The following is a 25,257-nucleotide window of genomic DNA, read 5'->3' as shown; positions in this document are numbered from 1 at the left end:
GTTCACAAAAACAGGAAATCGCTGCAAACGATCAGACCACTGTTGTGAAGGCCATTTGAGTGCCTGCTGAATAAATAGTTTTCGCAAATGTATCGAAAACGTCTTTACCTCAAAGAAAGTACTTCCTATAAAAGGCACAAGTAGCGTCCTTGTTCATTAAGTCACAAGCAAGAAGCCAACCAAGCAGCCAACATGAAGTTCACCTTCGCCTTCGTCCTGATCGCTCTGTTCGCGGTGTTCACCGTTTCCCAGGCTCTGCCTCAACCGGACGAGGTCGCCGCTGCTTCCACTACCAATACTGACGAAGCTAGTGCTAACACCCAGCTCGTGCTGGAGCTTACCCGGAGGAGGCCGCCGCAGTCGAGGCAATGGGAGGTCGTGGATTCTGGAAAAATTGTGGAAAGGCGTCAAAACGGCCATCACCGTTGGTTGCAAGCTGACCAACTGTTTGGGATGAAGATTTAGTGTTAAATTAATATTTTTTAAATAAATAATGTGTGGTACGAAGCAAACATTCAGATGTTTTTATTTAATTTAAATTGAATAAACAATTTCAGTCGGCTTATTTTCTTCAAGAGAATTGAGAGGTGTAGTGAAATACGTTTTTATTTTCATCCCAGTCACAATCATTTCAATAGTAAATGAAAAGCAAATGAAATATGCAAATCATAATAACTTCCGGTTTTACTCTGTTACTATGCAAGCACTAGAGACAGATCACGATCTGAGCCTATCGCATAAGTATTAGGAATCCTGAATGGAATGTTCATGACAACGGACCTATGGCACCTTTCTTAACGAAAAACGCTACATCGAATATCATAATTAACCTATCAGAGTTGTCCTAAGCGAACGTACTAGGTGCATCTGTTAAAGCTCATTGCAGAGGAGACCGGCGCCTTTCATTTTCACTCTAAAAAAGGAGAGGGTTTGTTGATGAGATAATGTACACGCTATTACCACAGTTTTAACGATACCATCATAGTCCCAAACCTCAAATATGAAAATTATTCCAGCTATACTAAGTGTTATCAATTTAGTATGCCCATGATTGGACTTGTTTGATGATTTTATGGACAAAACGCCGATATGTTCTAACCGAACGTACATCATCCGACTGGTAGATACAAATGCTTTGGGTGTACTTCAGTAGCGTATTCTAGGAACAATTGATAAAAACCAAGTTGTCCAAACTATGGTCCTCGAGGGCCTCGACGCGATGACTATATAAATTTTAAAATGCATATTTTGTTATTGAGACTATTTTAAGCAACAGTTCAATGTTGATATTAAATTTAAATAATAGAAAGTTATAAGGATTTTGAAGCATAAAGTAAGTATTTAATCATCAAAATGAGATTTAAATCTTCATTCGATAGCCAAAACTATCGTCAATATGGCCCTTAACAACGTTATTTGCAAAGCAATGTGGCCCGTGACCTGAAAAGTTTGGAGAGCCCTTTTCTAGAACAATCAGGTGCAGTTTAGAAGGATACAATTGTTGTAGCACCGTATCAAAGCAGAAGAAGACTTCGTCCAAGTGTTTTACACAGATAGAAACTTCTACAGTTTCAATACTGGAATATGACGAATACATTTTCCGGTCTACAAAATATCAATATTTGGAGAAACAATCAAACAAGAGTTGTTTTGATTACGTCTACGCTATCGTACCGATCGATACCGTGTATTTTACAAAAACAGGAAATCGCTGCAAACGATCAGTCCACTGTTGTGAAGGCCATTTGAGTGCCTGCTGAATAAACAGTTGTTGCAAATGTATCGAAAACGTCTTTACCTCAAAGAAAGTACTTCCTATAAAAGGCACAAGTAGCGTCCTTGTTCATTAAGTCACAAGCAAGAAGCCAACCAAGCAGCCAACATGAAGTTCACCTTCGCCTTCGTCCTGATCGCTCTGTTCGCGGTGTTCACCGTTTCCCAGGCTCTGCCTCAACCGGACGAGGTCGCCGCTGCTTCCACTACCAATACTGACGAAGCTAGTGCTAACACCCAGCTCGTGCTGGAGCTTACCCCGGAGGAGGCCGCCGCAGTCGAGGCAATGGGAGGTCGTGGATTCTGGAAAAAATTGTGGAAAGGCGTCAAAACGGCCATCACCGTTGGCTGCAAGCTGACCAACTGCATGTGATGAAGATAGTTAGTGTAAAATTGTTATGTTTTGAATAAAAATGTTTATAATGTAGCGTACAAATCGAGCGTTTTTTTAATCAAGAATGAAGCAAAAAAGTTCTTCTTTGATAGTTGTGTCAGAAATTCATCATGGAATATTCACGTTTACTGATTGTCTTATACCTTCTGTAAGCAACAATGTGAAGCATTTTACGTGGGAAGTTGTGCTTCATATAAATATTAGATTTCCAAAGTCTGAAATATCTCAACAGCACAGTTCTCACATGCAACCATTTTACGAGAGGGGTAGCTCTTAATATTCTCAACATTTCAGTAGAAATTTGTTCAAGGATATCATTTGTACAATTTTGTTTAAGATAGCTGTATGTTTCGTTGGTAAACAATATTTTGTTTTCAAAAATGTATTTTTGGGCTCTGAAGTTCTTGATTTATAGCTATCCAGTTTATTGTGAATATTTTATGTTTTCGTGTGGGGCGTTTATAAAAAGAAAGTACGGTTTCGGTTCGTCGGCGAACGATCTACTTCACCGTCAATTTAAACATTCACTTCAAAAAGCTCACCCAAGAGCCACAAATTCACTAAAAGACCACTAAACGGATATTACACGGCTCAAACTCTCAAACTAACAGAAATCTAAAAAGGCTTCGTTTAGCAGACGGTAAACGACTGATGTATTCTAAAAATTGCAAAAAGCTGGTAGCACCATCTGTTAGTGAGATAGCCACACGATGAAGCTCTTCTTGCTTTGAAAGCCTTCTCCTTCCTTGTTGTACTGTTGTATGAATTCGCATTGAATTTATGCTTCGCTAGAACTAGCGATCTAAGCCTGTCGCATAAGTGTTAAGAATCCGGATAGAATACTCATGTTAACGGACCTATGGCGCATTTTCTTAACAAAAAAAGCTAATGCAAATATCATAATTAGTCTACCAGAGATTTCCTAAGCGAACGTACATGGCGCATCTGTTAAAGCTCATTGCAGAGGAGACCGTAGATTTTCATTTTCACTCTAAAAGAGGAGAGGGTTAGTGGATTAGAGAATGTACACGACATTATCCCTATTCGAGATGAAGACTATTTTAAACAATATTTAAATTTTCATCTTTGAGACACTTATATTAAGCTTTAATAATAGAAAGCTGTATGAATTTTGAAGCATGAAGTAAGTATTAAATCATCAAAATGATGTTTAAAAGTTCATTCGATTTAGCTATCGTCAATATGGCCCTTAACAACGGTATTTGCAAAGCAATGTGGCCCGTGACCTGAAAAGTTTGGAGAGCCCTTTTCTAGAACAATCAGTGCAGGTCAGTAGGATACAATTGTTGTAGCACCGTATCAAAGCAGAAGAAGAATTCGTCCAAGTGTTTTACACAGATTGAAACTCCTGTAGCTTCAATACTCGAATAGGACGAATACATTTTCCGGTCTACAAAATATCAATATTTGGAGAAACAAACAAACAAGAGTTGTTTTGATTACGTCTACGCTATCGTACCGATCGATACCGTGTATTTTACAAAAACAGGAAATCGCTGCAAACGATCAGTCCACTGTTGTGAAGGCCATTTGAGTGCCTGCTGAATAAACAGATGTTGCAAATGTATCGAAAACGCATTTAGCTCAAAGAAAGTACTTCCTATAAAAGGCACAAGTAGCGTCCTTGTTCATTAAGTCACAAGCAAGAAGCCAACCAAGCAGCCAACATGAAGTTCACCTTCGCCTTCGTCCTGATCGCTCTGTTCGCGGTGTTCACCGTTTCCCAGGCTCTGCCTCAACCGGACGAGGTCGCCGCTGCTTCCACTACCAATACTGACGAAGCTAGTGCTAACACCCAGCTCGTGCTGGAGCTTACCCCGGAGGAGGCCGCCGCAGTCGAGGCAATGGGAGGTCGTGGATTCTGGAAAAAATTGTGGAAAGGCGTCAAAACGGCCATCACCGTTGGTTGCAAGCTGACCAACTGTTTGGGATGAAGATTTAGTGTTAAATTACTATTTTTTAAATAAATAATGTGTGGTACGAAGCAAACATTCAGATGTTTTTATTTAATTTAAATTGAATAAACAATTTCAGTCGGCTTATTTTCTTCAAGAGAATTGAGAGGTGTAGTGAAATACGTTTTTATGTTCATCCCAGTCACAATCATTTCAATAGTAAATGAAAAGCAAATGAAATATGCAAATCATAATAACTTCCGGTTTTACTCTGTTACTATGCAAGCACTAGAGACAGATCACGATCTAAGCTAGTTGCATAAGTATTAGGAATCCTGAATGGAATGTTCATGACAACGGACCTATGGCACCTTTCTTAACGAAAAACGCTACATCGAATATCATAATTAACCTATCAGAGTTGTCCTAAGCGAACGTACTAGGTGCATCTGTTAAAGCTCATTGCAGAGGAGACCGGCGCCTTTCATTTTCACTCTAAAAAAGGAGAGGGTTTGTTGATGAGATAATGTACACGCTATTACCACAGTTTTAACGATACCATCATAGTCCCAAACCTCAAATATGAAAATTCTTCCAGCTTATTCTTCCAATAAGTGTTATCAATTTAGTATGCCCATGATTGGACTTGTTTGATGATTTTATGGACAAAACGCCGATATGTTCTAACCGAACGTACATCATCCGACTGGTAGATACAAATGCTTTGGGTGTACTTAAGTGGCGTATTCTATGATCAATTTCCTAACACCAAGTTGTTCAAACTACGGCCCTCGAGAAATTTTGAAGCATGAAGTAAATATTTTATCATCGAAATGAGATTTAAACGTTCATTCAATAGCTAAAGCTATCGTCAATATGACCCTTAACAACGTTATTTGTAATTTGGCTCAACAACTGAAAAGTTTTGAGAGCCCTTTTCTAGAACAATCAGGTGCAGGTCAGAAGGATACAATTGTTGTAGCACCGTATCAAAGCATGAAAAGAATTCGTCCAAGTGTTTTACACACATAGAAACTTCTACAACTTCAATACTGAAATAGGACGAATACATTTTCCGGTCTACAAAATATCAATATTTAGAAAAATAACCAAACAAAAGTTGATTTGATCATGTCTGAGATATCGTAGTATCGGTCGTGTGGTTCACAAAAACAGGAAATCGCTGCAAACGATCAGACCACTGTTGTGAAGGCCATTTGAGTGCCTGCTGAATAAATAGTTTTCGCAAATGTATCGAAAACGTCTTTCCTCAAAGAAAGTACTTCCTATAAAAGGCACAAGTAGCGTCCTTGTTCATTAAGTCACAAGCAAGAAGCCAACCAAGCAGCCAACATGAAGTTCACCTTCGCCTTCGTCCTGATCGCTCTGTTCGCGGTGTTCACCGTTTCCCAGGCTCTGCCTCAACCGGACGAGGTCGCCGCTGCTTCCACTACCAATACTGACGAAGCTAGTGCTAACACCCAGCTCGTGCTGGAGCTTACCCCGGAGGAGGCCGCCGCAGTCGAGGCAATGGGAGGTCGTGGATTCTGGAAAAAATTGTGGAAAGGCGTCAAAACGGCCATCACCGTTGGCTGCAAGCTGACCAACTGTTTGGGATGAAGATAGTTAGTGTAAAATTGATTTGAATAAATAATGGGTAAAAATTTTAACATACAAACTGGAATGTTGTTTTTTTTTCAATAAGCAAATGAAGCATAATTTTTTTTTCTTTTGGCAGTTGTGTCAGAAATTCATCATGGAATATTCACTATTACTGACCTATAAGACCTCTTCTGTAAGCAACAATTCGAAGCATAGTTGTTGTCCATTAAAATATGTTACCTACATCAGAACGATCTTAACAGTACAGTTCTCAAATACAACTATTTTACATGACGGGTAGCTACGAAGCTACATGCTTAATAGTTCAGTGGAAGTATATTCAAGGATTTAAGGTTGGTTGAATTCTGTTACTGATTATAAAATTCCTAACCGTTAAGCTGTAGCTGTAGGTTTCCTTAGTACACAAAATTTTGCATCTCAAAATGTATTTTTGGGTTCTAAATTTCTTGATGGATCGCATTGCAGTTTTTTGTGATTTTTTTTATGTTTTCTAATGGGATATTTATAAAAAACAACAACTGTGTCGGTTCGTTGATGAAACTACTTCATCATCAATTTAAACCTTCACGGTAAAAAGCTTACCTAAGTGCCACAAATCCATTAAACAATCACTAAACGTGCCCTAACCGGCTCAAATTCTCAACCTAAAAGGAATCTAAAAAGGCTTCCTTTAGCAGACGGTAAACGACTGATGCATTCTAAAAATAGCATAAAAGCGGGTGGCGTAATCTATTGCTGGGAGAGCCACACGATGAAGCTTTCCTCGCATTGAGAGCTTTTTCATTCCCTCTGTACTGTTTTGTGGTCTGTATGGTGTATGGTATTTCTATGGATATTTGATTTTTAAGCTTAGCTAAGCCAGTTGTTTAAGCTTAATCTGCGCCGCTTGGGCAAATTGATAAAATCAACGAATTGTTCTAGTTTTTAGACTAGATCGTCAAAAAAAATGTGGCATAATATTTTTCTAAGCATTGCAAAATAAATTTAACAGTGCAAAGCACAGAAGAAAAACACTTTTTGCTATTTACTGTAACAATTCACTGTGTTTGAGTAAATTAAATAGGTTTGTCAATTATTACTAATAGTCAAATAACTTTAGTTTTATTTTAGCTCGAAGCTAACATTCTGCATTAACATGTCAAGAAAACCATTACCCATTATTTAGTAAATTACAACGAAAAGAGTGAAGTTGCAAAAAAAAAAAATAAAGCATCTAAGACCACTCTGTATTTGAAACGAAAGAGACCACTTCCTCTTTATGCGCCACGATGCACGTCTCAAAAACAAACGAAACGCTCCCACTGTGCTTCCGTTCCTACACACTGTGGGATAATGTTGATCCTTTACGTGGTCATATTCAACTATGGGTGGCAGTTAAAATACTCGCACTACGAGACACAGCACAAATGTAAGCAAGTATTTGAAGCAAAACGGAATTTTCATAAAGCAAGAAACCATCTTTTGTGGTACTCCAATAAAGTATGACTTCTTGCTTATCGTACACACACCGAAACCCGTCCAAAAAGTCCCTGATTTGCGCAAAAGAATTGTGGCTTTGTCCAACACCGGTTTCATATTTACACACACCCATCCCGAAGCACACGCACACAACGCAGCGAGGCCAATTACTGTCTGCAGCGTGGTCGAGCACCATCACACAGCGTCGCAGAAGAAGGCAGAGTGTGTGTTAGTTACTCTCTTACTCTCGAAGCGTACGGATGTGTGCGCCGTAAGCGCCTGTTTTCTCGCGTCGAGTGTTTTGTTTTTTTACCATTCTAACAACGGTGCTTCGTAAAGTGTTTGTGTGTGGAGGAAGCCGGAAAAGAAGGTGACAACCGGGAAAGTTGCGCGGATTCCGGACACATCCGGGTGGGACGTGTTGCGTTGCCGTGTTTCGGAAGATTTTGGAAGAGGTGGCCTGATGTCAGCTGTTCCGCTGCAGCGTTGTTGTTGCGGGGCCCTAGAATGGTGTCTGTGGCGGTGTGTGTGTGTGTATGTTTAATGTAGAATTTACATGCCGCCGGTGTACGTTCGGTTGACATAGAAAATGAAAGTGTGGGCATCGTAGCAGGCTCCCGTCCGTGTGTTGCTAAGGACGTTCTTAAGGTTGTGTGCGGAAAGTCCCGATAGAAATGTTCTTCCAGCGCTCCAGGGTAGAAACAAGAAACAATCATGTTCTTGAAGAAGGCTTGTGCAAGCAGCAGGATCAGTGTATTGAAGAACACACATACACACTTTGAGAAACGATACAACGAAGCCCGGAAGCTGAACAGTCGCAAGGTTCTCTTGTGCGGCACAATGCAAATTGGGACGAGAAGTGTCAAATTTCGATGACAACACAACAAACGAGGAGCAACCTTCACCGCGAATCTCAGCTGACTTTGCGTGTGCGGGGTCGGGAATAGCAATTTGATTAGATAATTAGTTCACTTACCTTTAACCGTATGCATGGAACGATCGTCAGTCCAGTCCTGTCCGTTTCCTCCGGCTGAAAGACACAGTAAAGACAGAAAGATAGGTTAGTAGTGCACACACAGGTGTCCCGGGGTTTAACCTCGCTCTAGAACCGCAGCAAAGGAAGCAAAGGATGCCGTGTACGTACGTACGTTTTCCAGGTCAAAGGGTAAAGAAGAGGCAAACACGGCGGCGCCATGGTTTCCTGTGCCAGTGCTTTTGCTTGCTGGAAGAAGAAAAGCCCACGCTCCTCTTCGGTATTTGATAACGCGCCACCATCACCAAAATCTCTTCTCAAGCGCTCGTCACACACACGCACGCACGCTCACAACCACACGAAAACGAAAGAACGGTACTGTCAGCGAGCGAGCGTGTGCGCGCGCGCGCATCTCGTCTCTCTCTCTCTCTCTGTCTCTCTAACACTGTTACCCACACACACACACATACACACACCGGGCTTCACAGGGGAGGGCTCGACTGTGCTGTACAGGAACACACACTACAGGTGAATTTGTTGCCTGTACGGCAACAACAACAACAAAACAAACAATGGCAGCATGCCACGAGATTTTCCGACCACAGGCGGGCTTGCGACGAGCCAGGGCAGGCTAAAATTGAATATCTAATTGTCAAAAAATGACTGACGGTGGTTCTTTCCAATTGGAGTAAGGTGTGCGTGCACGTGTGCGTCTTCGGTGCGTGTTTTGGGAAAGAGAAAATGGTGCGGAAAAGCTCCGATAGGGAAGCCCAATTTGTTGTTTATTTTCTTTGTGATAATAGAACGGGGTTATTTATTTGCATCTTCCCCCTCTTAAATGTGTAGCTATGGTGTTGCATTTTTTTCCACACGCACTGTCCTTTTGGGAAAATTGGTTTCAAAGCTTTCCCCCTCCCATGTCGTACTTGCAAGCAGCGCGAAAAGCGAACATGGCATAGAAAATGTCTACAGCTTCTCCTTCTCCTGTTGGAAGCTGAGCATTCATCCTCGCGCACACGACGGCGGGGTAAACGCATACCAATGCACACAGTGGTGGCGTTGGTGGGCCGCATATCGGTGTGCAAGTGTGCAGCAGTGCACTGGAGGGCAAAGATGAGCACAGAGCATCGGCGACCGTCGTCTTCGTGCACCAGAAAGAAGGACAAAAAGTGATAGTTTTGAACTTGAACCATAAAAAAACGGTGGTAACGCTCACCCACTCACGGTGTTGGGCGATGTTGGTTCGTCTACCGTAGATGGAAGTCCTTTGCCAGCCCGGTGAAAAGTAGAGCTTGATTTCACATTGGTTATACATTGGTTGGATTAGGATTTTATGAAAAAAAAAAAAAACGGAAATTTAGTGTTTGATAAGGACGCTCTTAAAATTTTGTAAAGAATCATTTCTTATTCATAACTATAGGTTTAGTAATGTCTAGAGAATTAAAGAAGAGCCTTTTCTTACCATGTTACTGGGCCTTCCAGAGCTCTCATAGTTATGGGACACTTCCTTGACTCTTTCTTATGGGAAATGAACTTCATGTGATAGAAATTAGAATCTACAACAGCCTTTTTGGACAGGCCCCTTGGAAATCCAATTAGATTTGTCCAACAAGGGTACTATAGAGTCCAATTCACATTACATTGTTCATTTCCCATACGAAAGAGTCAATAAAGTGTCCCACAGCTATGGGAACTCCTGGGAAACACCAGTAATTCGTGCTAAAAGAATAGCCTTCTGTAATAAGCAGCAAAACGAACTCACTAGAACCATTCTAAAGTTGTTACAGAACATATTTAGAACGAAAACTATCGCCTGCCTTTATAACTGACCTCAACGAAACAATTTTTTTCCCCCCCCCCCCCCCCCCATTTTAGTAACAATATGTCCGGTGAAGTATTACTACAATTCCTGTTAGTTTAGCAAGTGATGACGAAAAAGATTTTTTTGAAATTCGGTACATTCGGATGCAACGAAACCATCGATCGCGTATCGGCCGCCAATGGCCAACATGTAAGCGCGTCAATGGAAACGTACTAGTTGTGTTCATATATACACAAGGCGCGCTCAAAACAGGTAGAATTAGGTGCGTGAGTGCGTCGTGTACAGTGTAGTTGTGTTGTGTAGTGTGTAGCATATTGAGCCAGCCTGAAGTGTGAATTTTGTGATATAAAGCAAAGCATCCAAGTGAGTTTAATCCGGAGAAGTGTGAACGACGAGAACGAATTGTCTGGCTCCTGGGTCAACACGCGGGAACAGCTGCCCATCCAAAACGACCGTCAGCCAGCGCTCGAGCCAGCCCAGCCATCTAGCTTATAGTTTGTAAACATGGTAAACTCCTTTACTTCTTCTCTTTTTACATCGTTTTAATCCACTTTGTCATATTTTAGCATTAAAAACACGAAGCCTGCTTTCTTTCCGAACGACATTGCCGCAAACTCACTGTGACATCATCCATCAATGAAGTCGATAGCCTTCGGGCCATCGACCCTCTTGCCCGGTCTCCCACACCGGTGGATTGGAAAAAGTTCCGTTTGATGGCGTACAGTTCGGTTGCTTGAAGTCCACCCGCACCAACCAGTCGCGACTCGCGACAATCAATAACCAAATTTGCATCTAAATTAGATAAAGCGTATGTTTTGCTTCTTGGCCCGAGCGTGCGTGCGAGCAGGTTGTTTAGCTTCTTACTCATTCCGCAAGACAAGCAAGACACGCCATCGCGGCCTGACGCGGCGCTGACAACAGCGTGTGTGGTGTCACGAGTCAGCAGGCAACGGCACAAAAAGCGCGTCCACACACTTCCACAGGGAAACGTGCGAGAGGGCCACAAGACACTTTTGCAGCCACCACCGCGGTGGCTGGCACAAGCCGCTCGGGGAATTCAATTTGAGTGGCGGTATGAAAATTCACACAACTTTACCGCACCGCTGCACTGCCTGTATGTGTCCCCACTGTAGTCTGCAGGACTGGTGTGGTAGGGCGGTGGTCTTCACCGTAGCATTAAGTGCGCTAATTCTATTATCAGACAGGGAGAAGTCACCGTTTCGGCCGGCTTTAATGCATTTCACACTTGTCGTAATGGTTGTGCGAATGGAGACACTCTCGGCTGTGGTTACTTTTAACATGCTTGACGTTTATTGTAACATTCAATAAGGCTTAAAGCTTAAGTAGGACCCCCGGAACCTGTTGAATCAGCACGACATGTATGTTAATTACCGCCATCGGCTGCTCATAGCTTTAAATTGTTGAACCACTTTACCTTTGTTTTTACGTCTCCAGTTCATTACTGTACCTTCACCCTCTTTCCTTTGCTCTCTCTCTCTCTCCCTCTCTCTCTGTCTAACTGTTCCCATTTCTATTCGGAGAATGCGCCCGCTTATCAGGCCCTTCTTATCGTGTGCCGGACATGAGTTGCGGATGGAAATAGATGGCAGCAGAACATGAACACCATTAGGACGTCGTCCTGCTTTTTTACCGCCCTAATAACCGGGGTCCCCAGGTAGAGCGTGTCGCTTTTCCGGTTTCATTGCCTTCCATCGGTCGCCACGGAAAAGCCACCACCTGAAGTCAGACAGGGGGGCGTCCTACGTCATCGAAGCCCAGCACCCGATAATATACCTGGACGGTGTAGTAATCAAATTACATTCCGGTTCGGCCAGAATAATGATTTGCCATCGTCTCCGTCGGGCTGTGTGTGTGTGTGTGTGTTGGGAGGCCGCGAAGCACCGGTATCGATTGTTCGCTAACTAACGGGACCAAAGTGGTTGGGCGCGCGGTGGTGTGATGATGAGTCAGGCTCGCTCTCCCATGGCTCCGAACTCAATCCAATCCATGGCCGGGATGGATGCATGGCAAATAAACACACACATACACAGGCTTAGAGCCAGCAATCAGCTGCACTTCAGCAATCCCTTGCAAAGGTAGAAACCGTCTAGAAGAGGAGGCTCGGAGGAGGCTAAGCCTTCACTTCCTTCTTCCTTCGGGCAGACGAGCAAGCGCGCGCGCGGGTCTAATAGCGGCAAACTGGTAAATGGAAAAGAAACCATTCACCCCGCTTCCCCCCACACCCGTCAGGCTTAACCAGTTTTGAGCAAATTTGCCGTGGTTGCTTCTTCGATCGCTCTTGCCTGTGCTGCGTTTGTGTTTGAGCGAGTGGAACGGCCACGCATATCGTTGCATTCTATCGTTCTTAGCCGTGAGTGCGCACACACCACCGCAAAACGTTAGGAACACCCCGGTTAGGTACTCCGGTGGGTTCTGTGTGTTCTTTTTGGTTTCGCATTTTTCGCGCATCGTGTGCTGGTTTTATTTTTGCGTGGTAGCGGCAACGACCTGCCGCGCGCGCGCTGGGATAGAATTGCAGAAGGCGAAGGCACCGTGGGCACAAGCTAAGAATATGTAGGTATGGGACGACCCAGACCGCCCCGACGAAGCCTTAATGGAGTTTGTGGGTTTTGGTCTGCACGGTTACAGCGCAACATTTCGCGACCTGCGTCAGATGGTATGAGCGATGTTGGTTGTTGTCCTCTGTATTTCGCAATACAAATGGAGAGTTGGTGTAGCAGACAGGTACAGATATTAATGGTACAATGACTCATGACATCGTGATGCGGCGTCCATCTCCAACAAAGAACCTCATGCAAGGTTACTAAAGAACGATTGTTAAACGAAATCTGCTGCGCGGATTGCATAACCTGCAGGCGTTTATAGATGCTTGCATTCGTATTTACGTAACGGACGAAAAGTGACGCACTAATATCTGTGCCAATCTGTCACAATTATGCTCCTCCATGCATCAAATAGAAAGTACGAACAAAGCGCTGCATCAAAACTCGCCTTACCCCCGCGAGTGTGACGATCGACATTAAACAAGACACACGCGCACGCGATTTGCGCTCGACGAGGAAGTGCACGCTGTACCTACTGCAAATTAAATCATCTCCCATCATCATAATCAACAGCTTCGTTGTGACCGGTTCGTGTCGGGCGCTGCATCTCGGCTAGCGGACATAAAAGTGCATTCATCCGTGCGCGTCACATCACTCGCTGCTTGATTGGTTAGCGAAGAAACAGGCAAGCGTGCAAGCGACGAACCCGGCTCGAATGATTTGTGTCCTCACTCCGCCGAACCAGATCACACCGCAAACCTGCTCCGCATTAGATTGCCGTGAATGCGCTGTAAAGGTGTAAACAGAAAAGCGCCAGATTCCTCATGCCCATGCTCTCGACGCCTGCTGGATGCGATAAAGTGTCGCTTGTAAAAAGGCCGCGGTGTGTCGTCTTCCTTCGCCAACTTGCCTGTGCCTGGTCGCTCTCTTCCTGGTGATTAAGTAAGAGCGCCATGGGGAGACAGGTGCGATGGTGGCACAAACACACTCACATACAACCGGAAAAGGGCCCCCGTTGTGATGATTGGTAAAAAGAAGGGGGAAAAATGGAGGAAAAAAGAAAGTCGCCCTGTGGAAACATTGCATCACCATTGACATGTTTGATAAATCGTTCGTGAAAAGTGCATTTAATCGGTCCGTGGTTGTGTTGGTCCGTTTGCATTATTACCTTTTCTGCTGCACAGGTTTGCGCTTTTCATTTCGGTTCGACTGTTGGCCGTCCTGTGTGCATTTCGGTACTGAATGAATCATTCACCAACAACCGACCGGAAGGGCATCATCGGCAGCTCATTAATGTTGACCTTTTAGCCTTCCGCTGTGCAGAGTGGCTGACTGCAGAGCAGATAGAGAGCGGAAAGGTTGTATGCTCACCCATTTTCACCCACGAATGCTCTTCTGTTATTTAAAAAAAAAAAAACGAGGTTGACGCATGCACGTTCCATATCGATTTGGTGTATCCTCCCGAGGCCTGGTTGTGTGGTGCTTGTTGTTTTATTTTTTTGGAGCTATTTATGCTGGCTCAGCAAATTAATCTCGAACCATTTGTTTGAATAATGTAGCACGAAAGCTGCCCTGGATGGAAATTAAAATTGATTTTCCCCCCCGAAAGGCGCACGCAGCAGGTCATGTATGCAAAAATCATTTATTGCGAACGGCACTGGGCGGGGGGGGGGGGGGGGGGAAGAAGTGCCATCGTTGCAGATTTTATGTTTTAAACCTGGTCAGCTTTATAGATGACGAAAAAAAAACACGTTACGTATCGATTGTTTTAACCTTTTCGTGTGTGGAGTGTAATACAATACGAATCCAATAGTGTTCCGAGTGGCATTTTTTTTTGTATGATACTGTCCACTGTAACGCTACCGCACAGAGACACCAAGGGCTTCTTACAAGTGTCCACCATCAACCTTGACCAACCGTGTGTGTGTGTGTGTGTATTTGTCATTTGAAAGGGGAATAGTAAGGGGCATTTCCAAGCAAGAATTGTAATGCAAAACCCAATAGACCGTAACGCACAGCTCGAATCGAAGCGTGTGGTTGTTCAATGTCAATGCTTCGATCTTTGGCCGATTGTTGCGACTGTTCGTAGGAGTTGGATCATTCTGGAATAAGCAGAGAAGCTCTTGGCTGAAGTGGAATTATATATATATATATATTTTATCATTAATGATTGCAGTCCTGGGCGCGTACGTGCCTCTATTTGCTGATGTGCAAAAGAGGCTAGACCTTTGGACCCCTTTTTGGGCAGAAATGGCCACCAGAAGGAGTAATGAGATACGTGACAGCCACTGACCGACAAGTGGTTGATTGTACAGGAGGCATGAAAAGAAAAACAAGCTCCCAGCGGACATTTCCATCCTTCGGGCGAACGTTTCCTCAACTCGATATGGATGTGATGAGATAGACTTTGGGAAAGTAGTTCTTTAGGTCCTAATGATCTTGGGGAATTGGATTGCGTGACGGTGGTGTAGTGTACTACCGCTGACTGCAAGATGAGCCCGTTGATTAGAAGTAACTAATTGATGTGGCTTTTTATCAGGAAATGCTGTGTTTAGCTTGATGTTGATAAAGTGCTTTATGTGTGTTGCATGTCATGGCAAAAAAAATGTCCGCTTTTTTGTGGTGGAATTTACTTCATAAGTTTGCGTTATTAAGCCGATTCATTCAACATGCACTCCCGGGTTTCTGTCGCGACGGAGCATAAAAGAGCGCTGGAGCGAGCATACAAATGCTTCACATTCCTCAGAATAGACAGCGGAATAGCGGGTTTGGGAATGGAATGCAATAAAATGATCCCAACTCCAACCTCCAGCCAAGGACGCAAGCCACGACGGACTGTCAATTGGGCCTTTTCCCCGTATAATGACGTCGTCCTCCTCCGGGGCGGAGATGCTTTGTGGCAATTTTATGATGCTGTGTAAAGCGCTCTTGTCTTCTTTCGCTAAACCCGCCGGATAACAGCACTTGATCGAAAGCGATGCTTTCGGAATGCTGACCGCCGTTGCCCCGCGTGAATATCGAAATCAATCACCATCAGCTAACAAAAAACGAGCTCCCGAGCGGGTCTGCCGGGGAATGCAAAGACCCCCCTCCGTTACTTTGTCGACTGGCAAAAAGAGGCCGCTCAATGTGCAGTGTAAGCGGAAGGCTTCGGCTACTCATTTTGTGGCTAATTTACCTCGCTCAAAGTGACACCGGTGGAGAAATTGCCTCTATCCCTAGCGGTGGTGTGTTCCTCCAAATCCTAAGAAGGAGTCTGTGCAAAGGAAAGAGAGACACACGAGAGGCTTCTGATCACATATGCATATAAGACAAAAACCGGCTCCAAGTGAGTGTTTTTTGGAGATGGAAAGAGGGGGTAAGTTTTTAATCTCCTTCAGAGACGGCGGCCGGCGGCAGCCGTCACCTGTCCAACCAAGGAGAAGGAGGAATGTTGTTTTGTTTTTGCAGAAAGCGTCACCGATCTGTCTTTGGACCATTGGGACGAGATTGGCACCTCGGGGGGAGAGGGTTTGCAGAAAGAAAAAAAAAAACAACACAAAACGATCAACTCAATGACACGGAAGTTAGCTGCCTTCTATCAGTTTTTTACTCCTCCGCCTCCAATGGTACAGAAGCTCGCTCGGTTGCTTGAAGCGTTACTTTTTCCACTGTGACGCACTCTGCCCAAACGACTTTCCATTTCTGGATGCTTAATACCGCTGTGTGAGTGTGTGGTTTTTTCTGCCAAACGTTTTCAAACCCTACAAGTCGGAGGATCTTCATCGTGAAGCAGAAGAAAGTGTGCACATCGTTAACTCTCCCGTAGCATCATCACCTTCGTGCTGATGATACACCCAGTGTCCATTACACCTGGCGCGCAAAAAGCAGGGAATAAAGCATGAAGACTACGCGAGAGATTCTGTTCACTTCAGCACTGCAGCATTGAAATATGATTTGCTTGATGAGATGTGCGCTCTCTTTGTTGTGCCCTTTGATGTGTGGTGGATGTATGTAAATAATTATCACATGCGTATAAGAGCGCAGAGAGCTCTAACTAATTCGGTGCTAATCGGGACGGCAAAGGACATATTTGATTAGCTGTGTAGTCAGGTCTGAAAGGTCTGCTCCATTAGCGACAGCACAGAAGGAGTATTAGGCAGCAAAAGTATGGTTTCCCAATAGTTTTGCGCGTTTCGACCGTTAGTACGCACCGGAGAATGCGAACGTGTCCTGCTCGATCAACCAAACCCATCGATGTCTCGTTGATGAATTATTGAACGATTTTCCGCTCCGCTTGTGTGTGTGTGTGAACGGGCCCGGATGTTTTGATGGAATGGAAGTTTTTTTTAAAGTATGTATCGCACGCGGAATATTTATTAGAGCGTCTAGCAGTAGGGCCTTGCTTGAGGCACCCACTTAGAAGCGCTACACTTTGGGAGATTAAAAAGTGTAATCTTTGAAAGGTTTTGGGATTGATTGATTCTGATTTACGGTTGGGTTGCCATTTTGCCTAAACCAACAGGAAGGAGAATATTTAGTATGCAAAAAAAAAACAACTCCGGAAGAGAAAGTTCGCTACCACACATTGGAATCTAAATCGGAATTGGTTCAATGGGAAGCCATAGGACACGATGGCATTCCTAATAATAACGCAATTCTATGAGCTCATTCACTCAACAGGAAAGTTAGATCCTACCGAAAGCCACGACACGTGCTCCTGTTCCTGGTAAACCGTCGTCAAGCAGCTTCATGTTCGGGACTCGTTTGTAATACAATCCTCATCAGCTTTTCCTTTGATAGGAAGTAGCAGGACCTTGGTCTCATAGGATGCCACGTGAAGGCTAATCGTTTCATCGGTACGCTAAGAGAATTATGACGATATTTGTCTGCCCTTTTCAGCAGAAATTCAAGAGCATCAAGAGCACGAGAGAACTGTTCCGAGTCTCAGGAACCGTAACCAAACCGAGAACGGTGCAATAAGAGGCTCTTCCCGGAAACCCGTCCCTACGTCTGTTGGCCGCTGTCCCAAGGATATATCATTTGGATAATGGACGCCGGCATGCTAAACTTTATCGTACTGGCTGGTCGTCATTGAGTCTCGGAGTTTTCGCGCTTGTCAGTAAATGACGCCACACGATTCCCCGCTGCAAACCTATGCGCGAGGCTTTGAGGCGGGCCGGGTGCCATGCATTTGCAGGTGGAATTGAACGCAACTAAACTAACTTTTTAATGTCTTTCCAAGCGATATGTGACGACGGGGCGGTGTGGTGTTTGTGTGCGCTTTTCCGCCGGATGTTTGTGCTGAAAGTGGCGCGATTTTGGGGGCGGATGGGCAGTGTTTGGAAAACTTTCCCCCATCCAGAGCTGTGTTCTCCGCTGAAGCTCGTTAGCTAATTAGATGCAAAAGTGTGGATGGGATAGTCATGGTCTGGAAAATCGACACCGTGTCTGTCCATGGGAAGAGCGAAAGGGGGAGAGGAATTAGAATAATGGCTTAATCACTTCCGGCGCGCTCTTTGTGGTGGTTCTAGCGAAACGAAATCACTAGTTTTAAGCGGGAGAAAGTTACCTTAATTCGCAATTATATTCTAAGTTCATTACTCGGAGTGAAAGGGACGAGAAAGAGTTGAACATTAGAGGAATTAGTAACAATGCTGGACAATTCAACATAATGCTCATTGTCCCCAACTCGTTCTTGCCAGGGTGTTTGTGTAGTCTATTTAGATATCTGTTCGAGTGTATATCAACCCATAAGGGTGTCAGTGTTAGTGACAGTTTAATGCCCCTTTGGCGAACTTGGTCCACCGAGTCCACAGCTCATCCTTTCGTGTATTTTTCCCCCTGGAAAGCGGACAACTCGCAGCGTGACACTCGATGTCATGACATGAGAACAACACAAGTGACAATTTATGTTTCCACGATGTGTCAACCCTTCAACCCGCGCTCATGTGACATGCTGAATTATCAACGGAGTGCAACGGTGTCCGTGTGCCGCTCACACACCCAAGTGCAGTTGTCGTAGCTGTCGCTCACAATTTTGACCCACATTGTGCCATACTCTTCCCCTCCTCTTTCTTGTGCATGTTCATATTTAATCACTTGCAGGCTACAACACCACCGTTGTTACACACTGACCTTCCTAGTGCTTCGTACATCTCTAACCCCAACCTCGTTTTTCCTCTTTTTCCCCTTTGATTGCAGGTAAGCATCACACCGCCGAGAGCGCCACCGAGAGTGTTGTTCAGCAGCATGGGCAGGTATTAGCTGGCTGGGAGAAATTTATTGTCACACCGTCTTGAGAGTGGCCACTTGAGAGGGTGAAGAACGCCCAGGAACAACAGGCACAGCAGCCTCTTGAGGTACTACGGTACGGTATCTTCATGTAAACTGCAGCAGCGGCAACACATCATCATTTATTCGGTTATGCCACTGCAGGTGTCGATCCTTAATTAGTGGAAAGGATCCGGCAGGGATGGGCGGCGGAGGTACACCTGACGCCAGGCGGGCAGGCATATAATTGCCAATCAACACCTCTATCATTCCGTAATGAGGTTGACATAATTCGTGGAAGGCGTAAAAAAGAAGGCATCGTCATACTGTGGCTTGCACGCAGCATCGCGCCTCGAACGCGCAGACATTAATGAAGTGCCGTACTAATTTATGCATTATTTTGTTTTGTAGATTGATTATGCACTTCTTCTTCTGCTTTGGCGGGGCTGCACACACAGTGTGAGAACATCGGTCAGACGACCCAACCTTGTCACGTGCCTCCCGATACTTGTTGAAACACTTCAAAGCCTTTTTCCAAACGACGGTCTGACCTTCCGACGTTGAACTTTGTACCAGGTTGGCTGTAAAAAGTACCGATTTAAATGCCGACGGGCGGTGCCGACGACTTTCCCGAGCCAACACTAACGTCTGTCTTATGGCACGCGAACAGGATGGACAGCAGAAGGCTGTCATCCGGAAGCCTATGGTGCCGGGCGGCTGTCACACAGCCGTCTGGCACCAGCAGCTATTTTGGGCTTCAATCTACACATTCCTTTCCTTGCCACGTTATAACGTGTGTTCGAAGAATGTCCTTGTGCGATGGTGTCCTTCGGAAAGTCGGAAAACGGCTCGCAAAAGGATGACGTCTATCCTGGTTCGGTAGTTGGGCTGCTGCTTCCCGTGAAAGGTGATACCAATTACGCGTCACACTGACGCTGCGGATGATTGGGACGGGAATTGAACGAACGAACGAGGGCTCGACTGGTTGTACTGCCACTGGTTGAGCGGGAATCGAAACGGGGATACGTTGGGAGCTATTTTTAAAACTTAATTAATATGTTCGCCCACTCTTGTGTATCGATGGCGTTGGCCGTTGCTAGTTAGAAAGGTATGATCGTAAGGATCTTCGTTGCATAGAGCATCGATGAGGTGTTCAAAAAGTCGATAACACGCCACTAGGTGGAGCGTCTCGAAGGTGAAAAGGTATGCCACTATTGTTTGCTCTACAGCCACGCGATTGAATCTACCGGTAAGCCGCTAAAAACGACCATTTCGATATGTTTGATACCGTTTTCCAATCGAAAAAGCACCCTTTCAACAGCAAAACAAAGCTGTTGACACACTCAAAACCCCAAGTCAAGCCCAGTCGCGTCATCGGGCGGCAGCACGTCGCAGTCGCAATAAGGGGTCGCGATTGCGTGACAACAATAGTCTGGGCCGCGAAGCAGCGGGCGGGCAATAAGCAACGACAATTGGCCGGCACTTGCGTTTTTGAAGTGGTAATTAAGAATTTATCGCTCACCTTGCGGTGCGCCCACCTCGCACCTTCACTCCTTTCGTGCCGTATCGGAAGTGTGCTTCCTTTCGGTATGTGTGTGTGTGTGTGTGTGTGCACGTGGAGAGGAGCCGCTGGATGGGTTGGCGCGAGCTTCCGGCTGTTTGTGCCGTTTGATTTGCGTTTTACGATCGGCGATTATTTCTCTCTCCAAATCCGATCGGTTGTAATCCGATCCCGACCGGGGGGTGGCGGGTGTGTGAAAAGAAGGTTGGGGTGTGCAATAATGTATAACAAACAGAGCTTTTCAAGCAGCGCTTTGGTCGGAGGGCAACAGAGAAGAAGCGTGGTGTAAATAATTCCAAAACCTCCAAAAAATACTTTCTCGTGCACCGGTTTTGTTGAAGGCTTTTTTCGGGGGTGGTGGCGAATGTCGCGCAACCCAGGATGGAAATAAATAGCAAACCGAAGTATTGAACGCGTCGCTAGGACACAGTTGATTTGTTACTCTTCCGCGGTTAAACGGTGCGCCTTCTCCATGAGTAAAACAAAAGAGTAAAACAAATGCCAATGTTATAAGTTATTGCTTGGACAGATCGAAGCGCGCAATAGATATACGTGCGGGCGGGACTGCAAAAACCATCCATCCTGCACCATACCACCCAGTAGTACGGTAGGCTACTGGGCGGGTTGACCTCCGTGCTTCTCCGATTTGCTGACCCATGGCCATCCTTCACGGTCCATTTGATGAGCCATGCGCGGCGCGCTATAGTTTACCTTTCTTTCCCAGCCCCAAAAAAAAAAAAAAAAAACTTTCCGAAAGGGAAGAAGCGGCGCCCCCATAATCCGCGGCGAGCTACTGGGTTTTGAGGGGGTAGTTTTTGGTAGTAATTATTTCACACTCGTCTTGTGTTTTTTTTTTTCTTCTATTCTACAACGTGCGCTTAGTGAGGGGGCCCAGATCGTTAATTTCTGCTTGCTGTATTCCCTTTCCCCGCTTTACGTTGTCATTGTGCAATCTGAGATTTGTGTGTGCCGTTGTCAGTGGGGTGTGTTTTTTCCTTCTTCAATCGTTCCTCTGGCCGTTTAGTGGCGGCCTAGTTTTTGGATCTTTTTATTTTTTGCCTTTTTTCGGCGCGCGTCATTGACGAACGCCTGGGGACGGGAAGGTAAAACACGCCCACGAACGACCGGGTGGCCAACCAAAACCACCCGCCGGGAGGGACCGCCGAAAGGAACATTGCCGCCACCCACTGGCAAGTGAAAAAAAAAAAACGGTTTTTTGGTGGGCCTACTTCGTGAAAGGAGAGAAATAAAAACATTCGGAACCGCTCGGAGGTCACCGAAAGCGAGAGTTGTAAAGCCATAGAGCGAAGAGATGGTGTAGAGAGGAGAGGCAAGCCAGGGAGGTGTGCAAAATAGACTCGGTGCAAACTAATTCGTACAAAAGTGTGTGTGGCTGGCACGAGAGAATTAATCATAAAATGTGCGAAACGAAGCGATCAAAGATTGCAGAAAGGAAGCCGCCACATCGCACACCTCTGATGGCGTGACGGTTTGGGGCAGTGCGTGTGCTGTCTTGGTTGGGCCCGCTCGGCTCCGGCTAACCAGTACCAGGGTCATTTGACGGTGGCCCGAGCTGGGCTGGTTCCAAAACGGCAGTTCAGAGTGTAGTGTAATCGGAGCGTGGTGCGCTGGTGGAGGATTAACTTTTGCTCTTACTATGCGCGCGGTGATCTCTCCCTCTCTCTCTCTTTCTTTGGTGAGATCATCTTATTTCACACGTGTTTGGATAGGCAGTTTTGGGTGAGGTGTGTCTTAAGAGGTGTTTCGTTTATTTTATTTTCTCGCGACCGCAAACAAGAGTGATGAGTGTGTAGTGCTGTTGTAAGTTGATCTGTTTTGCCGATTAGCGGATGAATTATGGGTGCTGTCATATTAGTGCTGTTGGGGTACATGACACACGATGAGGATTGTTTGCGATCGATCATTCAATAATTGCACTTAAAAACAAGTTTGGAAGTGGGGGGATAGGTGTTGAGCAGTGCATGAATGTTATTTTTAGTTTGTTTTTCGGAAAAATCCAGCTCGAAGGACCAAAAAGATAGAGACTAAAGATCACAGTTATTTGTTACATATGAGTATTACATTTTAAATAAATGTCTCAATTCATCAAAAATATCCCTCTGCGCAGGTAAAGCATCTTCAGCACCTGAGCTTACACAAACCTCCTTATATAATCCACGCATCTTCATTCATCGACGACCTCTGATCCGATTTCCAAACTGTTTTAATCGCATCTCAAATGTGCACTTGTGGAAGTTACAATTATCGTACCCCAAACGGTCAAAATCTTTCACGAACCAAGCGAGCAAGCGAGTCTCGATTACTTAACCGGGTCTCGAATTGCGCGATGTAATCGATTCGTTCATACTTCATCTCGTTTAAGTTATCGATCGCGCGATATCGATTCAAATCCACAGCGCTGTGGTGTGGGGCAAAGCGTCGAAGCGGTGCTATCAGATCGAAACCATTTTCGAAACAGTTGGCGAACGAGATTACGGACCGTATGTGCTGTGTGTTTTGATACAGAGTGTGTGGTGCGTGTGTGTGATGTGGAGTGAAGACACAGAGCAATGTGAAGAAGAAAGTGGTTTCTGCGCTAATCTTCAATGAGAAGGCTAAAAGCAATAGTGAAATCATTCCAGTCCCGGTGTAAATGTTGCCAACTTCAGCAAACTGTTCTGATACGGTGTAAAGCAATGAACGTTATTTTTGTTTGGTCGTAGAGCAAAACAGCGAAAAAAAAAACTTTTGCCACTTCTGTTCTACATCCGTTTGGCCGTAGATAAAAAACCCCGTTCCTGTAATAAGCACCTCGAGGTTCTTTATGGTTTTGTGGAAGAAAAAACTTTTAGCCGAATAAGCATCCCCGTAATAACCCCGTTGCACAGGCTGCAACCAGTAGTGTGTACATTGTTTTCATCCCAACTTCCGGAGGGGGTTTCACTTGTTACACTTTGCTGATATGCTCGGGACTCCGGTAGCAGCAGCTGGAACATTATTTGCCGCAGTTTGAACGCATCATCACCACCTGCGCATCGCCCACCAGCAGAAGAAGTAAATTAATTTTCGGTCAAATACCTTTCGCACTAGATTACGTCCGTTTGTGTGTGTGTGTGTGTGTGTGTGTGTGTGTTTCGAGAGCATGTTTAAAAAAATAAGCTACATCATAAATCTTTCCCCCGCCGTGACCACGCAGCATGGTGTGGGATGGAGTGTAAAGAACACACCACACAGAACAACAACCTGTACACCGCTGCTCGGGGGAAACTGGCAACACTATCAACCAGTAGTAGTGACCCGTTACGCACGATGATCGTTGTAATAGTGATCTTCACCCGCCACTCTCCAACTCCACCCCTGGGGTTTGTACCAGAGTTTGAAATGACCACCATTTGACAAGAAAAAAAAAAACGCGAACAAAACCGCTTTTTTGGCCTACACCCTGGGCTGGGTCCCCAGAAGCCGTCCTCCAGCTTTTAAAGTGTGTTTGCGGCAAACCACCGGACAGTTGAAAATGCACCCACTTTCTATCTGCACCCCACAGCAGCGTGTGTAGGATGTGTGTTAAACACGCCCAATCATACGAAAATTAGTCACCACGAAAAAAACACACACACCCTACCACCACAGACATCAGTGGTTGTTGTGTTGTGTGGTGGTCGAAAGTCATCATTACTACTGCTATTCTTTGGTTGTTGTATTCCTCGCGGGGAATGGCCACATACCACATTCCTCTTATCAGTAGATTGGGTGATAGTGGGATGGGAGGCTTGGAATTAAAGCAGATAAGTTGTGCACAGTAATAGCACTGTGATAGGGCTGTAACATACCTTGTGGTGATAGTGTAACATTCCATTGGAGTGTTGGGAGATTGGCGAGGAATGCTGGAAGATAATGTTTTGGCGAAATTGGACACATTGCTTGCCGAAAATTGTGTTATTCTTCAATCAGAATCAGAAAGTTATCTAATTTTCAACAAAACTTCTCCTCAAGTGATCGAAGGCTCTAATAAGCTCTGCTTTTTTCACAGTAGATGGCGCTGTATGCATTAGTGTACTGCATCTTTCAACTGAGATCCATTTGATTCTATAAAATCGAACGAACGAAAGTAAAATGTCTGCTTTTGATTCGATAAACATAAATAATCCCTATCTTTCACGGTGTGTACTTCCCTTCCATTTCGGATTCGACTTTATGTATGTGTACTACGTACCAACCAGATCGAATGGCAGCTTTTATGACGCTTTAGGCGTCGTTAGTCGCCAGAGTTCGAAATAAACATACCAATCAATCATGCAAGGGAAGCAAAGTAAATAAAACAGTGTGTGTGTGTGTGTGTGTGTGTGTGTGTGTGTGTGTGTGTGTGTGTGTGTGTGTGTGTGTGTGTGTGTGTGTGTGTGTGTGTGTGTGTGTGTGTGTGTGTGTGTGTGTGTGTGTGTGTGTGTGTGTGTGTGTGTGTGTGTGTGTGTGTGTGTGTGTGTGTGTGTGTGTGTGTGTGTGTGTGTGTGTGTGTGTGTGTGTGTGTGTGTGGTGTGTGTGTGTGTGTGTGTGTGTGTGGTGTGTGTGTGTGTGTGTGTGTGTGTGTGTGTGTGTGGTGTGTGTGTGTGTGTGTGTGTGTGTGTGTGTGTGTGTGTGTGTGTGTGTGTGTGTGTGTGTGTGTGTGTGTGTGTGTGTGTGTGTGTGTGTGTGTGTGTGTGTGGGTACACGCGCGCACCACAGTGCCTGGCAGCCTGGTCTGGGCAGGTTGTCAGGTGAACCGTCAGCCAGCAAAAATGACATCGTATCGTGACTTTTCATCCTGTGCGCACACGATACGCTGGCGTTGTCTGGGACACAAGAAAGGAGGGAACCAACAGACCTATCAGTTAATATACATTGCTTGTAGGTGCTTCTTCCTCCCGTCCAAGGGGGGAAGAGGCTC

General features: G+C 45.0%; 4 protein-coding genes and 1 pseudogene across 16 annotated transcripts in view; all 5 read left to right on the top strand.

The window, feature by feature from the left end:
* The window catches only part of LOC121593412 (supervillin), a 184,978-nt gene that overhangs the window by 76,001 nt on the left and 83,720 nt on the right, over positions 1-25,257 (top strand). The window contains exon 1 of one of the 13 annotated variants that reach the window (XM_041915741.1): positions 7,395-8,224. The exons of the other annotated variants lie outside the window; for them this stretch is intronic. Within the exon in view, the coding sequence (XP_041771675.1) occupies positions 8,155-8,224 (70 nt within the window). The 5' untranslated portion in view covers positions 7,395-8,154. Of the gene's footprint in view, positions 1-7,394; positions 8,225-25,257 lie in introns of those variants that run through there. 13 annotated transcript variants of the gene reach the window in all.
* LOC121593421 lies at positions 139-512 on the top strand (annotated as a pseudogene).
* On the top strand, positions 1,829-2,205 carry LOC121593428. Its single transcript, XM_041915759.1, has one exon. The coding sequence runs from the start codon at positions 1,883-1,885 to the stop codon at positions 2,144-2,146; it is 264 nt and encodes an 87-aa protein (XP_041771693.1). The 5' UTR covers positions 1,829-1,882; the 3' UTR covers positions 2,147-2,205.
* Positions 3,803-4,177, top strand: LOC121593418. Its single transcript, XM_041915752.1, has one exon. The coding sequence runs from the start codon at positions 3,856-3,858 to the stop codon at positions 4,120-4,122; it is 267 nt and encodes an 88-aa protein (XP_041771686.1). The 5' UTR covers positions 3,803-3,855; the 3' UTR covers positions 4,123-4,177.
* Positions 5,383-5,761, top strand: LOC121593420. Its single transcript, XM_041915754.1, has one exon. The coding sequence runs from the start codon at positions 5,437-5,439 to the stop codon at positions 5,701-5,703; it is 267 nt and encodes an 88-aa protein (XP_041771688.1). The 5' UTR covers positions 5,383-5,436; the 3' UTR covers positions 5,704-5,761.

The sequence above is a fragment of the Anopheles merus genome, chromosome 2L (assembly GCF_017562075.2).
Source record: "Anopheles merus strain MAF chromosome 2L, AmerM5.1, whole genome shotgun sequence".
NCBI lineage: Eukaryota > Metazoa > Arthropoda > Insecta > Diptera > Culicidae > Anopheles > Anopheles merus.
The sequence above is the reverse complement of the archived record's forward strand: the minus strand, read 5'-3'. Positions and strand labels throughout refer to the sequence as shown.

Bases quoted from the DNA above. Each gene is read 5' to 3' on its own strand.
- LOC121593420 (XM_041915754.1), top strand. From the start codon at position 5,437: ATGAAGTTCACCTTCGCCTTCGTCCTGATCGCTCTGTTCGCGGTGTTC.
- LOC121593418 (XM_041915752.1), top strand. From the start codon at position 3,856: ATGAAGTTCACCTTCGCCTTCGTCCTGATCGCTCTGTTCGCGGTGTTC.
- LOC121593428 (XM_041915759.1), top strand. From the start codon at position 1,883: ATGAAGTTCACCTTCGCCTTCGTCCTGATCGCTCTGTTCGCGGTGTTC.